Here is a 16,826-nt window from a genome sequence, read left to right as displayed (position 1 = left end):
CTTGTTATATCCCCTTGATTTATTAAGCAGCAGCTCTTTTCTGTATGCAAAAATATTATTGCAAAATGTTAACCTTAATAACAGGCAATACTCAAATGTAGATATAATATGTAATAATATAAAACGCATTAAAGATTCAACAAACATTGTACAGTATTAACACAATATGTAAGTAACACACTGTACAGCCCTGTTGGGGAGAAAAAACACTTGTACCAAATGTTTATGCAAGGTATCATATAATCTAGGAAAACGGTTCCCAATAGAAAACCAACATTGACCCAACCTATCAGAAGACAGAACATACCAGCAAACATGGACTTTGCTGTTAAACTGTGTGTCACGAACCACTGTGGTAAAACATGCCTTAAATATGGTTCCATTTTCTGTGTACTATGTATTTTGTTAAACTGTGAAAAGTATAAAGTTTTCATTGAAAATAAACATATTAGGCAAACACAAAGATAAACTTGAGTTAGCTGATACTAATATATGCTGGAACACTTTCAATCAAACTTACTGCCTGGTTTTGCCCGACTACCAAAAACTTTTCACGACGTCATCTTTGTCATGGTAACTATGACACTCTTCGGAATGAGTGGTCATAAGATGATTGCCTAAGGAATAAATAAGCTACAGCTGCATATGGCTAACCACTATCAGCAAGGTTAATGTTTTTAAAACTGTTCATTTGCATGCATGAATGAATAGAAGACAGATTGCACATTTTACTTACTCATGGTTTTTACCCAGAATTTGCCTGACCATTCATGTTCACACAACTCTCTCAATAAGACACCACTGCCCCTCAGTGACATTTGCTGGGAGTAGCAAAGACACAGTAACCCCAGGGCAGTGCAACTGAAATCGCATCACACTTCAAGTTCGAATGTCTTTCTATGACTCAAATTTGCTGAAATACACAGCAAGAGGCTGAAGTTCACCCTATTGCATTGTACTGGTATATCACAAGAATGTAAAGATACAAGCCCTAGTTATGCCTAGAGTGCTACTTTGAGAAAGAACAGCCAAGTGTTATAAAACAATCTGCTAACAAACAGCACCTGACATTAAATACATGCGTTTTTGGGATGTTTTTTTTTAAACTTTTTAACCTAATCATCTAAGTGCCTTTTTAAAATTTTGGAATATACACTGTATATATAACATGTGCAGTAATAAAGCTTAAGTGTTCATTTGTTCCACTTCTGATTTGGTTGCAATCATGTGCTGTCACACAGTCCTACAGATTAAATAGTAGCCATGAGACAGGCAGACAAAGCACAGATCTGATCGGAACAGTTCCAAGGCAACAAAATAGCAAATCACTATGGTTTAGCCCACACTGAAACAAGTAGAACTACTGTTTATACTTCAGACATATACACTGGTTTCAGTATCACAAGAAGCGGGGCTGCTCCTGTTCCACTGGTTTCTATACAGTTCCTATTAAACTGGTGTCAGAATGCTTTGTCTTTTTAAAATCAGATTACCAGTAATATCCCCATCATGTCACAAGGAGTGTCCAAGACAAAATGGGCAAAATAAATAAGTCTCACAGAAGTTCACAGGCTTCTTTTGTATTAAATAGTGCTAGTGGCAAGGTTATTTTGCAGCATGATCTTTTGCAGTGGTATTGACCTATTCACTCAGTGCCAAGGCACACCATGTTGATCAACAGCACTGTTAGCCTATCCTAAGCTGAACTTTCCACCAAGAGAAAAACATGTATCGGATGAACTGAGTGCTCTGAGCCTGTAGCAGTATATGTTTATTTGAAGATACAGCCAAAATTCCAGATAAGTGGTATTTGGCATGCATACTGGTTTGCCTCAAAAGGTATAACAGAATCCATCATTTTTACGGCTTTTAACAAAATACCTCACATTGGGATTCCTATCAATGGAGTTTATATTGTTCATTAAGAAAATATGAATCCCGTGGAAACTAAATTCCACTGATGATCACTGTGTGCATTTTGTTACAATTAAAGTGCTTCTAGCTAATTGGGTAAAAACAGTGACCACTAGTGCTGCCGAGTGGTAGTACATGTGAAAACAGGAACATACTTGAATTATCTTTATTATTCACAATATCACTTGCACTCACCAAAATAAGCAAAATAAACTGAAGTCACAAACAAGACCACATCTCCTTCTCCTTATACACAGTCATGCCACCAGCCCGGTTTGCTTCCTGCAAGTCAAATATTTGTGCTCCATTTCTCCTGCTACTGCTTTTAATTTAAAAAATGCTGCTAATGAAATCAGATATTTGTAGACTGAAACTGAAGCCCAATCATAAATAATCTGCTATTTTGGAGGTCCATGTAAAAAATATGATTTAGTTCCTTCTGGTTTACTTGTTACTTTTTAAACTTTTTCATACAGATGCCCAATATCCCCTTGCCTAGTAAGACTAATAATTGCAGACATACCTGTTCTACGAAGCTCTCCTTTTTGTCTAGCATTTCTCGTAATGTTTGAAGGATTTTAATGCAAAGCTTCTCTTCCTTATCCATCAGTTTCTTGGTATGTGTAATCAGCCTGCAAAAAGAAGCATCTTTTTTTTTTTTGTTCAGCAATACAGCAGGATAAATGACCTTCAGATTCTGTTGGTTTCTGAGAAATTACGAGGCATTCTTATGTTTGAGTAATTATAATGATAAATTACAAATTACCCTAAAAAGAAATATAAACAACTACACATGTACAAATACAGGAACATACTATACAATTAGGGCTTCTGCTATTCGGGTTTTATTAATTGTATTTTTCTGTGCTTATTTTAAGCTATTTTCAAGTTTTGTGTAAATAATTTTTTCGGGGCTTTCATTTTTGATCTACTGTATGAAAGCTGTGTATTTGGTTACTTTCCAAAATGTTTTTTTTTTTTTTTGGTGTCAAAATAGTAACTCGACAGTATTTGCATACCTTCTTTCTTTTGCTGTCTTCCACAACGAAATCCCTATGGTCACGGGCACATTCTTCTAGGGTTTTTGTGGGAAGGCATTTTTTTTTAACTTTTCTCCACATTTCTGTTTTAAATCCTGTAATACAACTGTAATACAGCTTTAAATTCCAGTAACAAGCCTCCATCCTGACTGTAATCTAATTTTAAATCTCGTAAGCAGAGTCTTCAATAGAAATGTAGAAATGTGCTGTCACTCAATAGTTGGGGCGGGTTTAAAGTATTCAGAAATAATCAATGATTGATACAAGTCAGGAAGGCGGGACTTTGCCCAACAGCACTGGGAAATGTATTTATTATTATTTTTGTAGTAGGTTTTATTATTATTTTTTTTTAATATGAAAAGGGTAAAGTCAACGTGAATAGATTAACCATTTCTACAGTTTTTCCTGTGTTTTCCGGTGTTTATAGGCTATCCATCGATTTTATTTTTTTTGTATCTTGAGTGTTTGACCAGGTTTTATGGGTTAAAACCGAAAATCAGAAGCCCTATATATATATATATATATATATATATATATATATATATATATATATATATATATATATATATATGTTCACATCAGTTTGCCAGCTTTAATAAAAACAAAAATGTTGGAAGGTGACGCCCTCTCCTTTCCTTTCCTGGATTGTTCAGCAGTATCACACCAAGTATCAAAATGCATGATTAATGCTAGGGGATGCTGGAAAAATGATGTAAAGTAGGACAGACTGCTTTATGTTGCTCTGTAACTGGGCCAAGTCCTTGCAACTTACTTGGACATGAAGGCTCCACTTCCACAACGTATTCTTGCAGCCTCTGGAAACAAAAGCTCTGGACTGTGAAGCACATCAACCAGCACAGAGAATTCAGCCTGCACCATCGGGCTGAACTGCTCCTCAAGAGATGCTACAACACCCTGCAAAAGCAAGACAAGGCACAGGAGATATTAACCAGTGTCCACTACAATTTTGATTAACAACAATGTAACAGAGGTATACAATGACATAATACACGTATACACTTGTATACATATACACCATGGTTTAAAAGTAAAAAGATATCATGAACAAACCTTGGCTATATTATATGAATCTCTAGCTACCTGTAGCTTCTCAATTATGTTCTTGTAATCCGGTCCTCCAAGAGGCTCCTTGCGTGGCCCACTGCGAGCCGACATCCTCCAGCCCGTGGCTGCCCTCTGCACCATGTTGGTGTGGTTCTTCAAAAAGAGGGTGTTCACATGGCTGTCCAGGTCTACTGGAATGGCTATGGCACGGTTCTTTGCTGGGGTGAAGACCAACATGAAATGTGATAACTGACAAAACTTTACAGCTTTATTTCATTAAATCATCCTCATTACTGGTGATGCTGTTGTACACTCCAGCGGAAGTGTGGAACATAATTTATTTACATGTTAATTAAATAAGAAAAGTGGCTATATAACAACTAGCTTTGTACTACTTACACTTCCAAACTAAATGCATGCCGCCTTGTTATAAAAGTGGCACATATACAGTAAGCAAGACCAAAATGGTCTATGTTAATTAATTTGGTACCATAAATGATGGAAAAGAAAGCCACGATAACGAGAAAGGAATTATAATCAAAGTTGTTACTTACCAACTTCAGCCAAAGCTTTAATACAACCCTCTACATTGGCTTTCTGTAATGCATTTGGCCATGTGCAGTTGTAAATCCTAAAAGCAGACTGCAGTAGCTGAATAAATATTGGCTGATGAGTCTGAAATGAGAACACACAAGTACAATTCTAAATTCATATAAGGGGGTACATGGTGCAGTGAGGGATTGTGCTGCCTTAATATTTTGGCTTGCTGCCTCTGGATGTCACGGTTATTAATTGCTAGGGATTGTCTTTTTCTTCTCCCCACATGATTGTGTACAGGACACCTTAGAGAATCAATACTTTTGTTCTCGATTGAAGCACATTTCTAGGTATTTAGCAAATTAAGATTGTGTTTACTCAGGACGTAAATAATTAATTTATCCCATGTTTAAATCACGAAATACACAAATTCTGCATTTCAGTTATGTTTTGTTTTTTTGTTTTGTTTTTTTAAACTTCAATTTCAGATGAATGCATTTCTTGGGGTAGCGCGCCTTATGAAATGGAAAAGGTTTCTTTGTCAAGCTGGCTTCTTTTCATTAAATATTGACAATATACCTTTTTTCATGATAAATCATTGTAAGACTGGATTGGTGTCACTAAATATTCATAAGTTACACTAGTATAAACTGGGAGAATTATTTAAATAATGTCTGTTGCAGAAGATAAAATCCAGACTGAACAAAAGGTCAATTATCTTACAGGTACTGACCAGTGCAGGGTATACAGTATTATCATTAAATGTATGTTGTGGTTTAAAATCAAGTTAATAATTAATAACTAATAAAACACACTGCTGTATTCAGTATTGTGTGTATAGTACAATAAGCATAATTGGATTTACCTATGGATTGGTTACCTAATGCTTTCCACCATGTTCAACTGTATTAGGAACAGACAATATAATATATGCATACTGCTATACAAACAGTACAAGGTGAATAACTGGCTGAAAGGTTTCCTGTCTGGCATGAAATCAGACTATGTGACGCTGTTACCTGTAGATTTGAGCTGTTAACAGAAAACGGGGAACTGAAGAACCCTTTAATAATCGCCATCACAGCATCTGTGACATATTTTTCCAGGGCTACATCTGCATGTTTTCTGTCAGTCGTGGTGTTGCAAACCTGAAACAGTAATTTGAAAAAATACATTGTCTCCATTCATTAACCAAACTTTGTACAGTTTTACTATATAGGACAAGCTATAGGCAAGTGGCAAGTGGCAAGTTTTCCCATGTAATAATTACAATACTGTTCTTCAAATTGGTTAAACTTATCATCTACTGTAAACTTAATTAAAATATATAGTCCATTAAACACTGCTGATTTTAAAGAAACTTGTATTTCTAAAAGGTCAAACCAAATTAGTTTTGTTGGTTTTTTTTTCAATTTAATTCTGTTCTCTGATTTTCCAAATGAAATGCAAAGCATAGGAAACCCAAACACTCATCCAGAGTTTGTTTATTTTTAATCCAAGACCCATGTTTCAGAAAGCTGAAACAGACTGCAAATTTCCTTTCGGCCATCCAAGATGTATTTCTTAATTATATTGCTGATATACTGCACTCCAGCTCAAACTGGTGGAACACCTTTGCTATCAAACAGCATGTTCTAGTCACACCAGCAATCTCAGGAGTGTTCATGGATGTCAGATACAAGCTTGGTCTGTCAATTATAATCCCAATTTTAACTGTGGGAGATTGCATAGGGCGTGGAGCGTTTAATCACATATGCCAGGACTCTGTGATATGTTGTACCTCAATAAGCATCACTAATAAAATGTAACATATTTGACTGCAACTTCTATTACATGTAGCATCAAACAAGAACGGCAACCTCAAGACCACCTGCTGCAAAACTAATGTGAAAATGGATTGATGAAGAACACAGCTGATGACTGCTTGCAGTTACTTACCCGAGCCATGTCAACAAGGAAGTTCTCAAAAAGTTTCCAGATGTGGTTACTGGTATATATTTCCTTCATCTCAACTTCTGTGTCTACATAACAGTGGTCAACAAAATTGACATAGGCAGTTTTCACCTAAAAAAAAAAAAAGATTTGAAAATGATAAGCAGACAAACCAGACCTACAGAGCACAGTCTTGACAAAAAACGTTGTTGGTTAAATGCTTTGTTTCAGTCCATGCTCCAAGGAGTGTGTAACTAAAAGGATTTCTTACGATTTTTAAAGGATTACAAAATAAAGTAGTTTGGGAAATACACAAAGCAAAGCCAGAATATTTTGTTAATATAATAAATGAAGCTAGGGCAAACAGTAAAATGATATGGAGACATTTAGACTAACTAAAAGAAAAGGATGAAATGTGGGATATCAACTAGAAATTAAAGATAAAATAGTGACTGACAGTTTAATGTTAGCTGAAACTTTTAATGGTGTTTTCATTGATTCACTGGATATGCGTAGCCTTGAATTTTGAAATAAAACACAAAATGTGGAACTAATTACTGAGGGGAAGCCCATTTTTGTTCTAAGAAAGGTATCTGAGGTTGAGGTGATAAAAATCTTGAGTCCTTAAATGGATCAAGGTCTACAGACTTGTACGGTTTAGAAACTGTTTTTGTAAAGAAGTATAGAGTGTACTGGCTAAACCTTTGATTTATTTGAATAATCTATTATTATAGATTGGAAACCTGCTGTAATCATTCCAATATATAAATCAGGCAACTCTCAACAGGTGACGAATTACAGACTGATCAATATTCTTCCAACATTATCTAAAGTCTTAGAAAAGGTAATAGCTGGTCAGTTGACAGATCGTTTGGAGTCTGGGAATTGTTTGCATTTGTTAGTTTGGATTTAGACCCAAGTACTCTACTGAATCCGCAAATTGCTTTCTCCTAGAGAAGATAAATGCAAATTTGAATAAAGGAGGTCTAGTCAGGGGCTGTGTGTTTGGGGTTAAAAAAGGCATCTGACACAGTTAACCACCATGTTGTTCTCTCTAAATTATACAGATTCAATTTTTCAGAATGGCATTGAGATGGGTTGAATCCTATCTAATGGACTGGACCCAGTGTGTTTTAGTTAATGTTAAATCTGTTACTGGAATCCCACAGGGGTCGGTGTTGGGACCGGAATCCTACAGGGGTCAGTGTTGGGACCGGAATCCCACAGGGGTCGGTGTTGGGACCGGAATCCCACAGGGGTCGGTGTTGGGACCGGAATCCCACAGGGGTCGGTGTTGGGACCGGAATCCCACAGGGGTCGGTGTTGGGACCGGAATCCCACAGGGGTCGGTGTTGGGACCGGAATCCCACAGGGGTCGGTGTTGGGACCGGAATCCCACAGGGGTCGGTGTTGGGATCGGAATCCCACAGGGGTCGGTGTTGGGACCGGAATCCCACAGGAGTCGGTGTTGGGACCTTTACTTTTAGTCTGTATATTAATGACCTCCCTGAGGTGTACCCAGGTGCGGGTTTGCAGATGTATGCTGATGACACAGTTATATACATATCTGCAAAAACCTGCACTGAAGCAGCTTCTAAATTGACAAAGCATATGAAATATATAACAACTAGCTTCATTTTTCATGTTTGACTCTAAATGTAAAAAAACATTTAGCATGTGTTTCTCCATAAGGCAATTAAGGACTAGTAATTGTGATGTCCAAATTGATGGGGAAGTTATTGAGGGTCTCAGAAGTAAAATTTTTAGGAATTATTATTGATTCACATTTTAAATTTGATAGGCACATTTAAAAGGTTAGTAGGACAGTTAAAATGAACTTGGCAAATTTTAGACATATTAGGGGTAATTTAACCACCAAAGCTGCTACATTATTCATACACACTATAATCTTTACACGTGTACCATATATATCATGTTGTATTACCTGTTGGTCTAAAGCAAGTAAATCAGTAATTAAACCAATACATTCTCTTTATAAGCAAGCTCTAAAAATCTTGGATAAAAAAAAAAAACCTATGAGATACCATCACTGAAACATTTTGAGTACCAATTTGCCGAGTTTTGATAATTCTGATAAAACTTTTCTTATGCGAAAATGTGAAGCTGTATGTGGGAATTGTAAAGTACAAACTTTGCCCAAACTGCTCTCTCTATAAGAGGTACTTTATTCTGGAACTCATTTCCTTCAGAAATTAACGTTTTAATGGATTTTAAAATATTTTGAAATAAGGCTTGGTTGAAACATAATCAATTATGAATATAATATATTAGAAGTAATATGGAGACGTATTACAGTTGTAATACGCCTGGCTGGGGATGTCAGTGTCGGCCTGAGGACTGTCAATGGAAATTAGCCTACAGGTTAAATTGAAAATGCAATGCATCTTGTCTCATATAAGTGACATTTATGTTATAATTGTATATGCCCCTGATAAATAAATACAATAAATAAAATAAATTAAAAAAGGGCTAAGTTTATTTTTTAATAAGTGCATTTACTTAGGAAGTATATTTTTCTTAAAGTCCAGCCATTCAAATTCTGAAAGTGTTCACTTGCACAAAAAACTACAAATATTTGTATTTAAAGAAATGTTTTTTGTGAATCTGTGTACTGAATAAAGAAGTGAACAAAGCAATAATAAAACAGCATTGAGTAACCAAGTTTCTCAGCAAAAGCGTATTATGGCTTTATTTATAAGCCCTTACATTCACTTCAGAAATCCTGCTAATGTAAAGATAAAACACAGATCCGGGTCCACAAACAGCAAACCTGTGTGAAGTTTAGCAACTGCAGTGGAACAATACACTAAGAGCATCTACAGTACCTTGTGGCATGAGGTCAGAATTCTAGTGCCCTAAAAGCACAGCACTAGAGTTAACAATAAGGCTGTATTCTCAATCCCAACCTTCCGGTCAGTATTAGCTCTATCTATCTATCTATACAGTGTCTTGCAAAAGTATTCAGACCCTCTCACAGTTTTCTCATTTTGTTGCTTTAAAGCTTGCAGTCATGACACTTTGAAGTAGGAATTAATATGTGTTATATACACAACCTACTCCACACATTCAAAGCAAAAACAAAAATAAGGAAGTAAATAGATAATTAATATGAAATAAAAATGGAAAAGTCATGATTGTAGAAGTATTTAAACCCTTTGCTGTAGCAAACCTAAATTAACTCAGGTGCACAAAATGACCTTAACGAAACACACAATTAGTTGGATGGCCTCTGTCTGTGTGCAGTATTTGTGGGTCTCATGATTTCAGAATAAAAACACCTGTCTTTGAGAGGTTCCTTGGTCAAGTAGTGAATTTCAAGCAAAGACTCAACCATGAAGACCAAGGAGCTTTCAAAGCAAGTCAGGGATAAAGCCACTGAAAAGCACAGATCAGGAGAAGGGTACAAAAAACCATTGAAATCTCTGAATATCCCTGTGATCACAGTCTACTCAATCATCAAGAAATGGAAGGTGCACTGTACCACCCAGACACTGCCTAGATAAGGCCATCCCTCCAAACTGAGCAGCCGGTCAAGGAGGAAACTGGTAATGCCACTGTGAGGCCAACGACAACGTTGAAAGAGCTACAGATTTCAATGGCTGAGATGGGAGAAAACGTGCATCAGTCAACAATATCCAAAACACTTCACAAAAGTAGCCTGTATGGCAGGGTGGCAAAAAGGAAGCCAATAAGCCATCTCAAAGCCTGCATGGAGTTTGCAACAAAGCACCTGAGTGATCCTGCAAAAATGTTACAAAAGGTGTTGTGGTCTGACAAGACCACATTGGAGATTTTTGGTTTAAATGCCAAGCATTACGTTTGGCGCAGACACAACAAAGCACATCTCCCAGTTAACACCATCCCTACAGTCAAGCATGGTGGTGGCAGCATCATGCTATGGGGATGCTTCTCCTCAGCAGGGACTGAAAAGTTTGTTAGGATTGAAGGAAAAATGGATGGAGCAAAGTACAGGCAAATACTAGAGGAAAACCTGTTTCAGTCTACTAAATATTTAAAACTGGGTCGAAAATTCACCTTTCAGCAGGACAAAGGCCAAAGCTACACTGGTGTGGTTTAAGAATAAGAAAGTGAATGTCCTTGAGTAGCCCAGTCAAAGTCTTGACTTGAATTCTACTGAGAATCTGTGGAAAGACTTGAAAACTGCTGTCCATATGCGACCCCCAAGCAACTTGAGAGAGTTTGACCAAATCTGCCAAGAAGAATGGGCACAAATTGCACCAAGCCTTAGCACTTAGCGTCAACGCTTTCAAAACTTCAAGTTCAGTGTCTAGGTCTGCTTTTAAAGGGGCAACCAACCACAGTGAGGAATATACAATGTCTAGAGAAGGTCTATACACCCTTGAACTTTTTTCACATTTTGTTGTGTCAGTGCCTCAGAGTTGCATACATTTCAATGAGGATTTTTTTTCCACTTATCTACACACCATACTCCACACTGTTAAGGGGGAAAATGTTTTTATTGAGAACACCAAATTATATATTAAAAATATAAAACTGAAAGATCATACTTAGATAAGTCTCCACCCCCATGAGTTAATACTTGGTGGAAGCACCTTTGGCAGCAATTACAGCTATGAGTCTTGGGATAGGTCTCTACCAATATTTGACCATTCTTCTAGACAAAACTGTTCAAACTCTGTCAAGTTCCTTGGGGAGCACTGATGGACAGCAATCCAAGTCATGCCACAAATTTTCGATTGGATTTAGGTAGGGGCTCTGACCGGGTCACTCAAGGACATTTACCTTTTTGTTGCTTAGCCACTCCAGTGTAGCTTTTGCTGTGTGCTTTGGGTCGCTGTCATGCTGAAAGGTGAACTTCCGTCCCAGTTTTAGCTTTCTTGCAGAGGGCTGTACGTTGCTCCATTCATTTTCCCTTCTATCCTGACAAGTGCCCCAGTCCCTGCTGATGAGAAACATCCCCATAACATGATGCTGCCACCACCAAGCTTCACAGTAGGGATGGTGTTCTTTGGGTGATGCGCTGTGTTGGGTTTGCGCCAAACATAACGCTTTGTATTTAGGCCAAAAAGTTTTATTTTAGTCTCGTCAGACCACAAAACTTTTTGCCAAATGGCTACGGAATCTCCTGAGTGTTTTTTTGCATACTTCAAAACGGGATTCAAGGTGGGCTTTCTTGAGTAATGGCTCCCTTCTTGCCACCCTAACATACAGGCCAGATTTGTGGAATGCTTGGGATATTGTTGTCACATTCACACTTTGACCAGTCTTGGCCATAAAAGCCTGTAGCTCTTGTAAAGTTGCCATTGGCCTCTTGGTAGCCTCTCTGATCAGTCTCCTTCTTGCTCGGTCATCCAGTTTGGAGGGATGGCCTGATCTAGACAGGGTCTTGGTGGTGCCATATACCTTCCAAATAATCATCTTGACCATGCTCCAAGGGATATTCAAGACCTTTGATATTTTTTCAATACCCATGGATGATGATACCTCCAGAACTTTTCTTTTGAAAGACAACTTGTTTAGAACAGCTTGTTTAAAGCAAACTACATTGGCGAACTATAAGAAGTTTAGCAGACAACTTTGTACAGCATTTACAAAGCATTCAAATCAACACAACTACATTTCCAGTAGCCTGCTATTTCAACAATGATAATCACACTGCTAAAGAGATAACCATCTGTGGGATCAGTCAATGCTCTGGATCAAATGCTGCTCAGAAACAAGTTTATCTTCAAACTACGAACTTTAGAACCTCTTGGAGAACATTCTACTCCGACAATCATGACCTCATCCACAGAATTCTTTACAAAAAAATAAGTTAAGTGTACTGTGTTTAATTTTCTTTCTACATAGCTGAAGGAGAGTTTTTGTCCAAAAACATTCTGAAATAAATTATTTTTCAATTATTGAAAAATTATGTCTACAATACTATAGTGTCATAAGGAACGGTTACTATTTATTTTGTGATTTGCATCTATCAGTTGTGCAATGTCAATAATTGTGTCTTCCTACTCAAAATGCCATCCTAACTTAATATCATGCAATACTATTAATATCTGCTAAATGGACCAGGGCTGTCACGACATTGCTGGAGGTGGACAAATAACTGCTCCGTCTCTAGTTCTCCATACAGTTGTTGCAAGTAGGAAACACTGTTACAGAAGGTAGTGTATACAGAGAGAGACGTGGAACAGTGGCCATGAATTCCCTGTGTGCACTTCTCTACTTGTGTTTTAGAAGTGTAGAGCTTCAGTACTTATTATTCAAAACAATGTCGTTTGTATGTTGTCATGATTTGTTTTATAACTGCATAACAAAAATGTTACTTCTAAGTTACTTCTTGAAATAAAACAACTGGCGGAATGCATATCTAAAAACACAAAGATAGCATTACAAATCAGACAACAAGCTAACGATTACAAAAATCTAAAAGACCATTATCAATAAACAGCAGTTTGGATTCTGCAGCATCGCTCTTTTTCAGATCTATTCACTTGTGCTACCTCAGGAATGCAGTCGTCATGGGTCACCACTCTGACAATGTCATCCAGAGGGAGCAGGGAGTTGCACTTGATCTCTGTGTACACGTTCTTCCCCTCAGTGCAGGCTGCCAGCAGCGCTACCAGGGTGATGTGGTAGGCCAGGGCCCCGCTCTCATCTGTGCGATCCCGCTCAGAGCACATCATCTGCAGCAGGATGGGGAAGGAGGTCCGGTCGTTGTAGAAAACCAGAACATCCTCTCCTCCATTGACCAGCTAAAACCAGAAATAAATACACAGTTTGTATCCACTGCTGCTTTGCTTATAGGATAATAGGATATATAGGATATATATATATAATATATATATATATATCTATATATATATATATATATATATATATATATATATAATATATATATATATATTATTTTAAAATTATGGATTAAGTAATATGTGTACCTTGGAAATGTAGAACGTGGATTGTATTATTTTATTTGCTAATTATTTTAATAAGCCTTTCAACAAGTGCAGTGGTAGCTCAAAAAAGTCCTGTATCCATTCTCCAAGAAAGACAAATGACTGAAGCTACTGCCCATCTTCCCCAATCAACCCCCTTGTTCACTAAGAACAGTCATCCGTTTGCTACGAATGTACAACGACTGGGTGGGATATGTATTCTTCATTTCACCCAGAAAAGTTTATGAAAAGGTAACTAAAAACACTGGCAACACAGAACTATCTCCACATGGTGATAGGGACTATAGAAAAACAACAGCGAGACAAGCTAATCAAACCAACACAGTCAGCCTCTTTTTTGGATTCACATATACAGTACGCTACCCTGGAATGGATAAGAGTTAAGATGTTTCCTAACTTGAGTAAGAATAAATTTTACTTTAGCTCATCCTTAAAATGTGCATTCTCTGTACAATCCTAGCAACCAACCATTGCCAACTCTCTCCCAGGTGACAAATATTTATTTGAAAATGACTGATGTGAAACAACTGAAAGTTTGAATCCTTCAGATGCAAGTCTAACTTGCCTAAGGAACAGCTGACTCCAGAGCAGGGGTGGATATTGTATAAATGAAAATTCTAAGTGGTACACCAATTCTTTAAAATATAGAAAATTAGCAGAAATGCATGTCTGTTATGCATGCTGTATTATGTATGCTATTGATCTTGAAAAGGAATCTCTTAGTTGTTCAGTACCCACACAAGGCCTACCTCAGTCATGACCTTGTCCTGGCATTTTTTCACGTATTTGCCATCAGCCTTCACAATGGTTTGTAAAAAGCGGAGATACTGCACGTGCCGGCCGTGAGTCTCTATGCAGTGCACAAAATGATGGACCACCCTCTCGCTGATGTCGTTGCAAAGATGGTAATTATTCATAAAGACGTGCCTCATCGTTTCAGCCTCCAGAAGCTGTGAGGGGAAAACAGCCTTAAATCACAAGATAAATGATTCTGCTGTACTTCAGAGAGGGTTTCTAAATTCATTTTATTAAAACATTTTAGCTCAGGTGGTCTTACTTCTAGTGGAAGCTCCCTTTGCAGCCCATCACATATTTAACCCAAAGTCATTTGAAAGTTATCACATCAGCAATAACCAACACTGTTCTCAAAGCCCCCTTCCCACCTTTTACCAAAAATCCAATGTATGACCCCAGGATATTTTAATATACACCTCACTAAACTGTCAAAAGACATAATACATATTTACATGTCATCATTTCCAAGTACTAAAACAGAGCTTTACAAAAGTACATAAGACTACACACACACACACACACACACACACACGATGTGCTTAGCAGTAGTCCAACATACAACCAGATGTACAGCAATGATGGACCAATGCAAGACCATCATTACTCAAACCAGGTCTCAAAGGTGAAGGCCTGTGTTCTGGGAAAGGCTATTTCCACTTCGCCAACCTAATATCAGATGCACTGTCACAGTACTTCCAAAATTAAAGAACATCAATCTCATACCAACTGCTGTCTGAGTAAATGAATTGTAAGCATTAAAAATGAAACTGAAATAAAGCACATACTCCAGGAGTAAGGAAGAGGTTGAGGTTTTTATGGAGCAGGGCCTGGTTCTGAGGGTTTCCACGGCAGAAGTTCTGTAGGAATACGTGGGCCAGATTCATAATCTCATTCATCTTCTCGTCAGACTAGAATGTAAAAAAGAAAAATAAAAAAACGCAGGGTTATGGTAAACACCACAACAGTGTGTGTGAATGTGCTTTGCAGAAATCATTACCAATACAGTCACACGATAAGATCAGCATGTTCACTGAATTTGCTGCCTGTTATTCTTGACAATTCAACAATAAACAACACTTCTGATTCTGTGGTAAACTGGATTTGGAAAGTCTCTGAAATCACTATTTTCAATGACTTGTTTGTGTATTTATTCAGTTTTCTGCTATTTGTTCACATATTTACAGTTACAAAGTTGTTTTTTTTAGGTCACTGTTGTATTTTTGTCTGTTTTTTAAACTAGAAACAAAATCAGACAGCAATTGATTAAAAGGAACAACAAGTTAACTATAAGAAAAGCTGTTTACAGTATACAAGGGTTTGAATGACTGTTCTTTACATTTTCTACCTCCAATAGGCCATATGTAACTGAATAAGACTTTGGAATATTAATTAAAACACATCATTGAAATCACTGTCTCCAGTAACTATGTTATGTGACATATTTGATATACAGTAAGTCTGTTTAACTATTCATTTTCCGTATAGAAAAATTGTTGATGGTGGCATTACAGAATATTACTTCTAATTCTCACACTCTTGAGAATCAGCAAATCTAGACTTAAAAATAGTTCACAAGTCACCTTTTCAAAAGGGATCTGCAAGAGGTCCAGAACTACTGTATGAGCACCCATGTTCTTCAACAGCCTCTGCTGCTGAATCCGACTCTTTTTGCTCTGATGATAATACTTACTCAATCGAATCAAAATCTGAAAAGAAAACAATATGTATTGTTCTTATTATTTTTAAAACCTTGGCCATGCAACACAAAGCATTTAAACTCACAGTTTGACTGACTTGTATACATGGACTATAGGATTATATGGAAAATGTTGATAGCTTGGCATTATTGTTATAGATTTATTTGCATTATGCAAGCTGTAGAATAACATGCATGATTTACATTAACATGTATCTATACAGTACAGTGTATATTGAATATACTGGCATACATATGTACATGTAACATCACCAACCTCTTTGACAATGTTGTAATTGTTGCTCTTGTTGCTATCAATCTGGGGCTTTTTGCTTCCATCTTGCACAGGGCTTAGGATGCCTGGCTCCTACAACCCAGATCACAAAACAAAGTCCATTACACTTTCCATATCCTGAGCTACCAATATTGACAGTCTAGCACATGTGAAGTTATAGACAGTATACTGGGAACATGGAACTGTATCCCACATGGATATTTCAAATAAGCCTGGAAGACAGCAATGCATTTCCACAAGCTTATAAACCTCCAGGCACTAATTGGAACCTTTGCTTAGAGGCGTTCCAGCAACAGTTCAGCACCTTACATACTGACAGGGTTTGGATGCTGTATGGTATTTCTGCATCCCGGACCTAATCTACTACAATAACAACCAAAAGCACAAACTAATGTAAATCTCTGCGCGCATGAACAGAACCTGTGCAGTTAGATTAGGGGTTGATTTGTCTGGAGCATCTACACACAAACACTAACCTTTTACTTAATTCTAACTTTTAAGTCACAATACAATGTCAAAATTGTTTATCAGTCTCCCAGGGGGACAACTGAATTGTTATTTTCTGTACAATCAATGCTGTTTAGTGTTCAATG

General features: G+C 37.2%; 1 protein-coding gene across 2 annotated transcripts in view; it reads right to left on the bottom strand.

Moving 5' to 3' along the window:
• LOC121319707 (inositol 1,4,5-trisphosphate receptor type 2-like) overlaps window positions 1–16,826 on the bottom strand; it is a 123,569-nt gene that overhangs the window by 68,578 nt on the left and 38,165 nt on the right. For both annotated transcript variants that reach the window (XM_041257408.1, XM_041257407.1), the window contains exons 27-37: window positions 16,216–16,305; window positions 15,823–15,948; window positions 15,028–15,150; window positions 14,197–14,397; window positions 12,992–13,243; window positions 6,495–6,620; window positions 5,576–5,704; window positions 4,574–4,694; window positions 4,056–4,237; window positions 3,727–3,869; window positions 2,438–2,546 (exon numbers count right to left, since the gene is read on the bottom strand). In XM_041257408.1, coding sequence (XP_041113342.1) covers window positions 2,438–2,546; window positions 3,727–3,869; window positions 4,056–4,237; window positions 4,574–4,694; window positions 5,576–5,704; window positions 6,495–6,620; window positions 12,992–13,243; window positions 14,197–14,397; window positions 15,028–15,150; window positions 15,823–15,948; window positions 16,216–16,305 — 1,602 coding nt within the window. The remainder of the gene's footprint in view (window positions 1–2,437; window positions 2,547–3,726; window positions 3,870–4,055; window positions 4,238–4,573; window positions 4,695–5,575; window positions 5,705–6,494; window positions 6,621–12,991; window positions 13,244–14,196; window positions 14,398–15,027; window positions 15,151–15,822; window positions 15,949–16,215; window positions 16,306–16,826) is intronic.

The sequence above is a fragment of the Polyodon spathula genome, chromosome 8, assembly GCF_017654505.1.
Source record: "Polyodon spathula isolate WHYD16114869_AA chromosome 8, ASM1765450v1, whole genome shotgun sequence".
Lineage (NCBI taxonomy): Eukaryota > Metazoa > Chordata > Actinopteri > Acipenseriformes > Polyodontidae > Polyodon > Polyodon spathula.
This window is presented reverse-complemented; position numbering and strand designations above follow the sequence as displayed.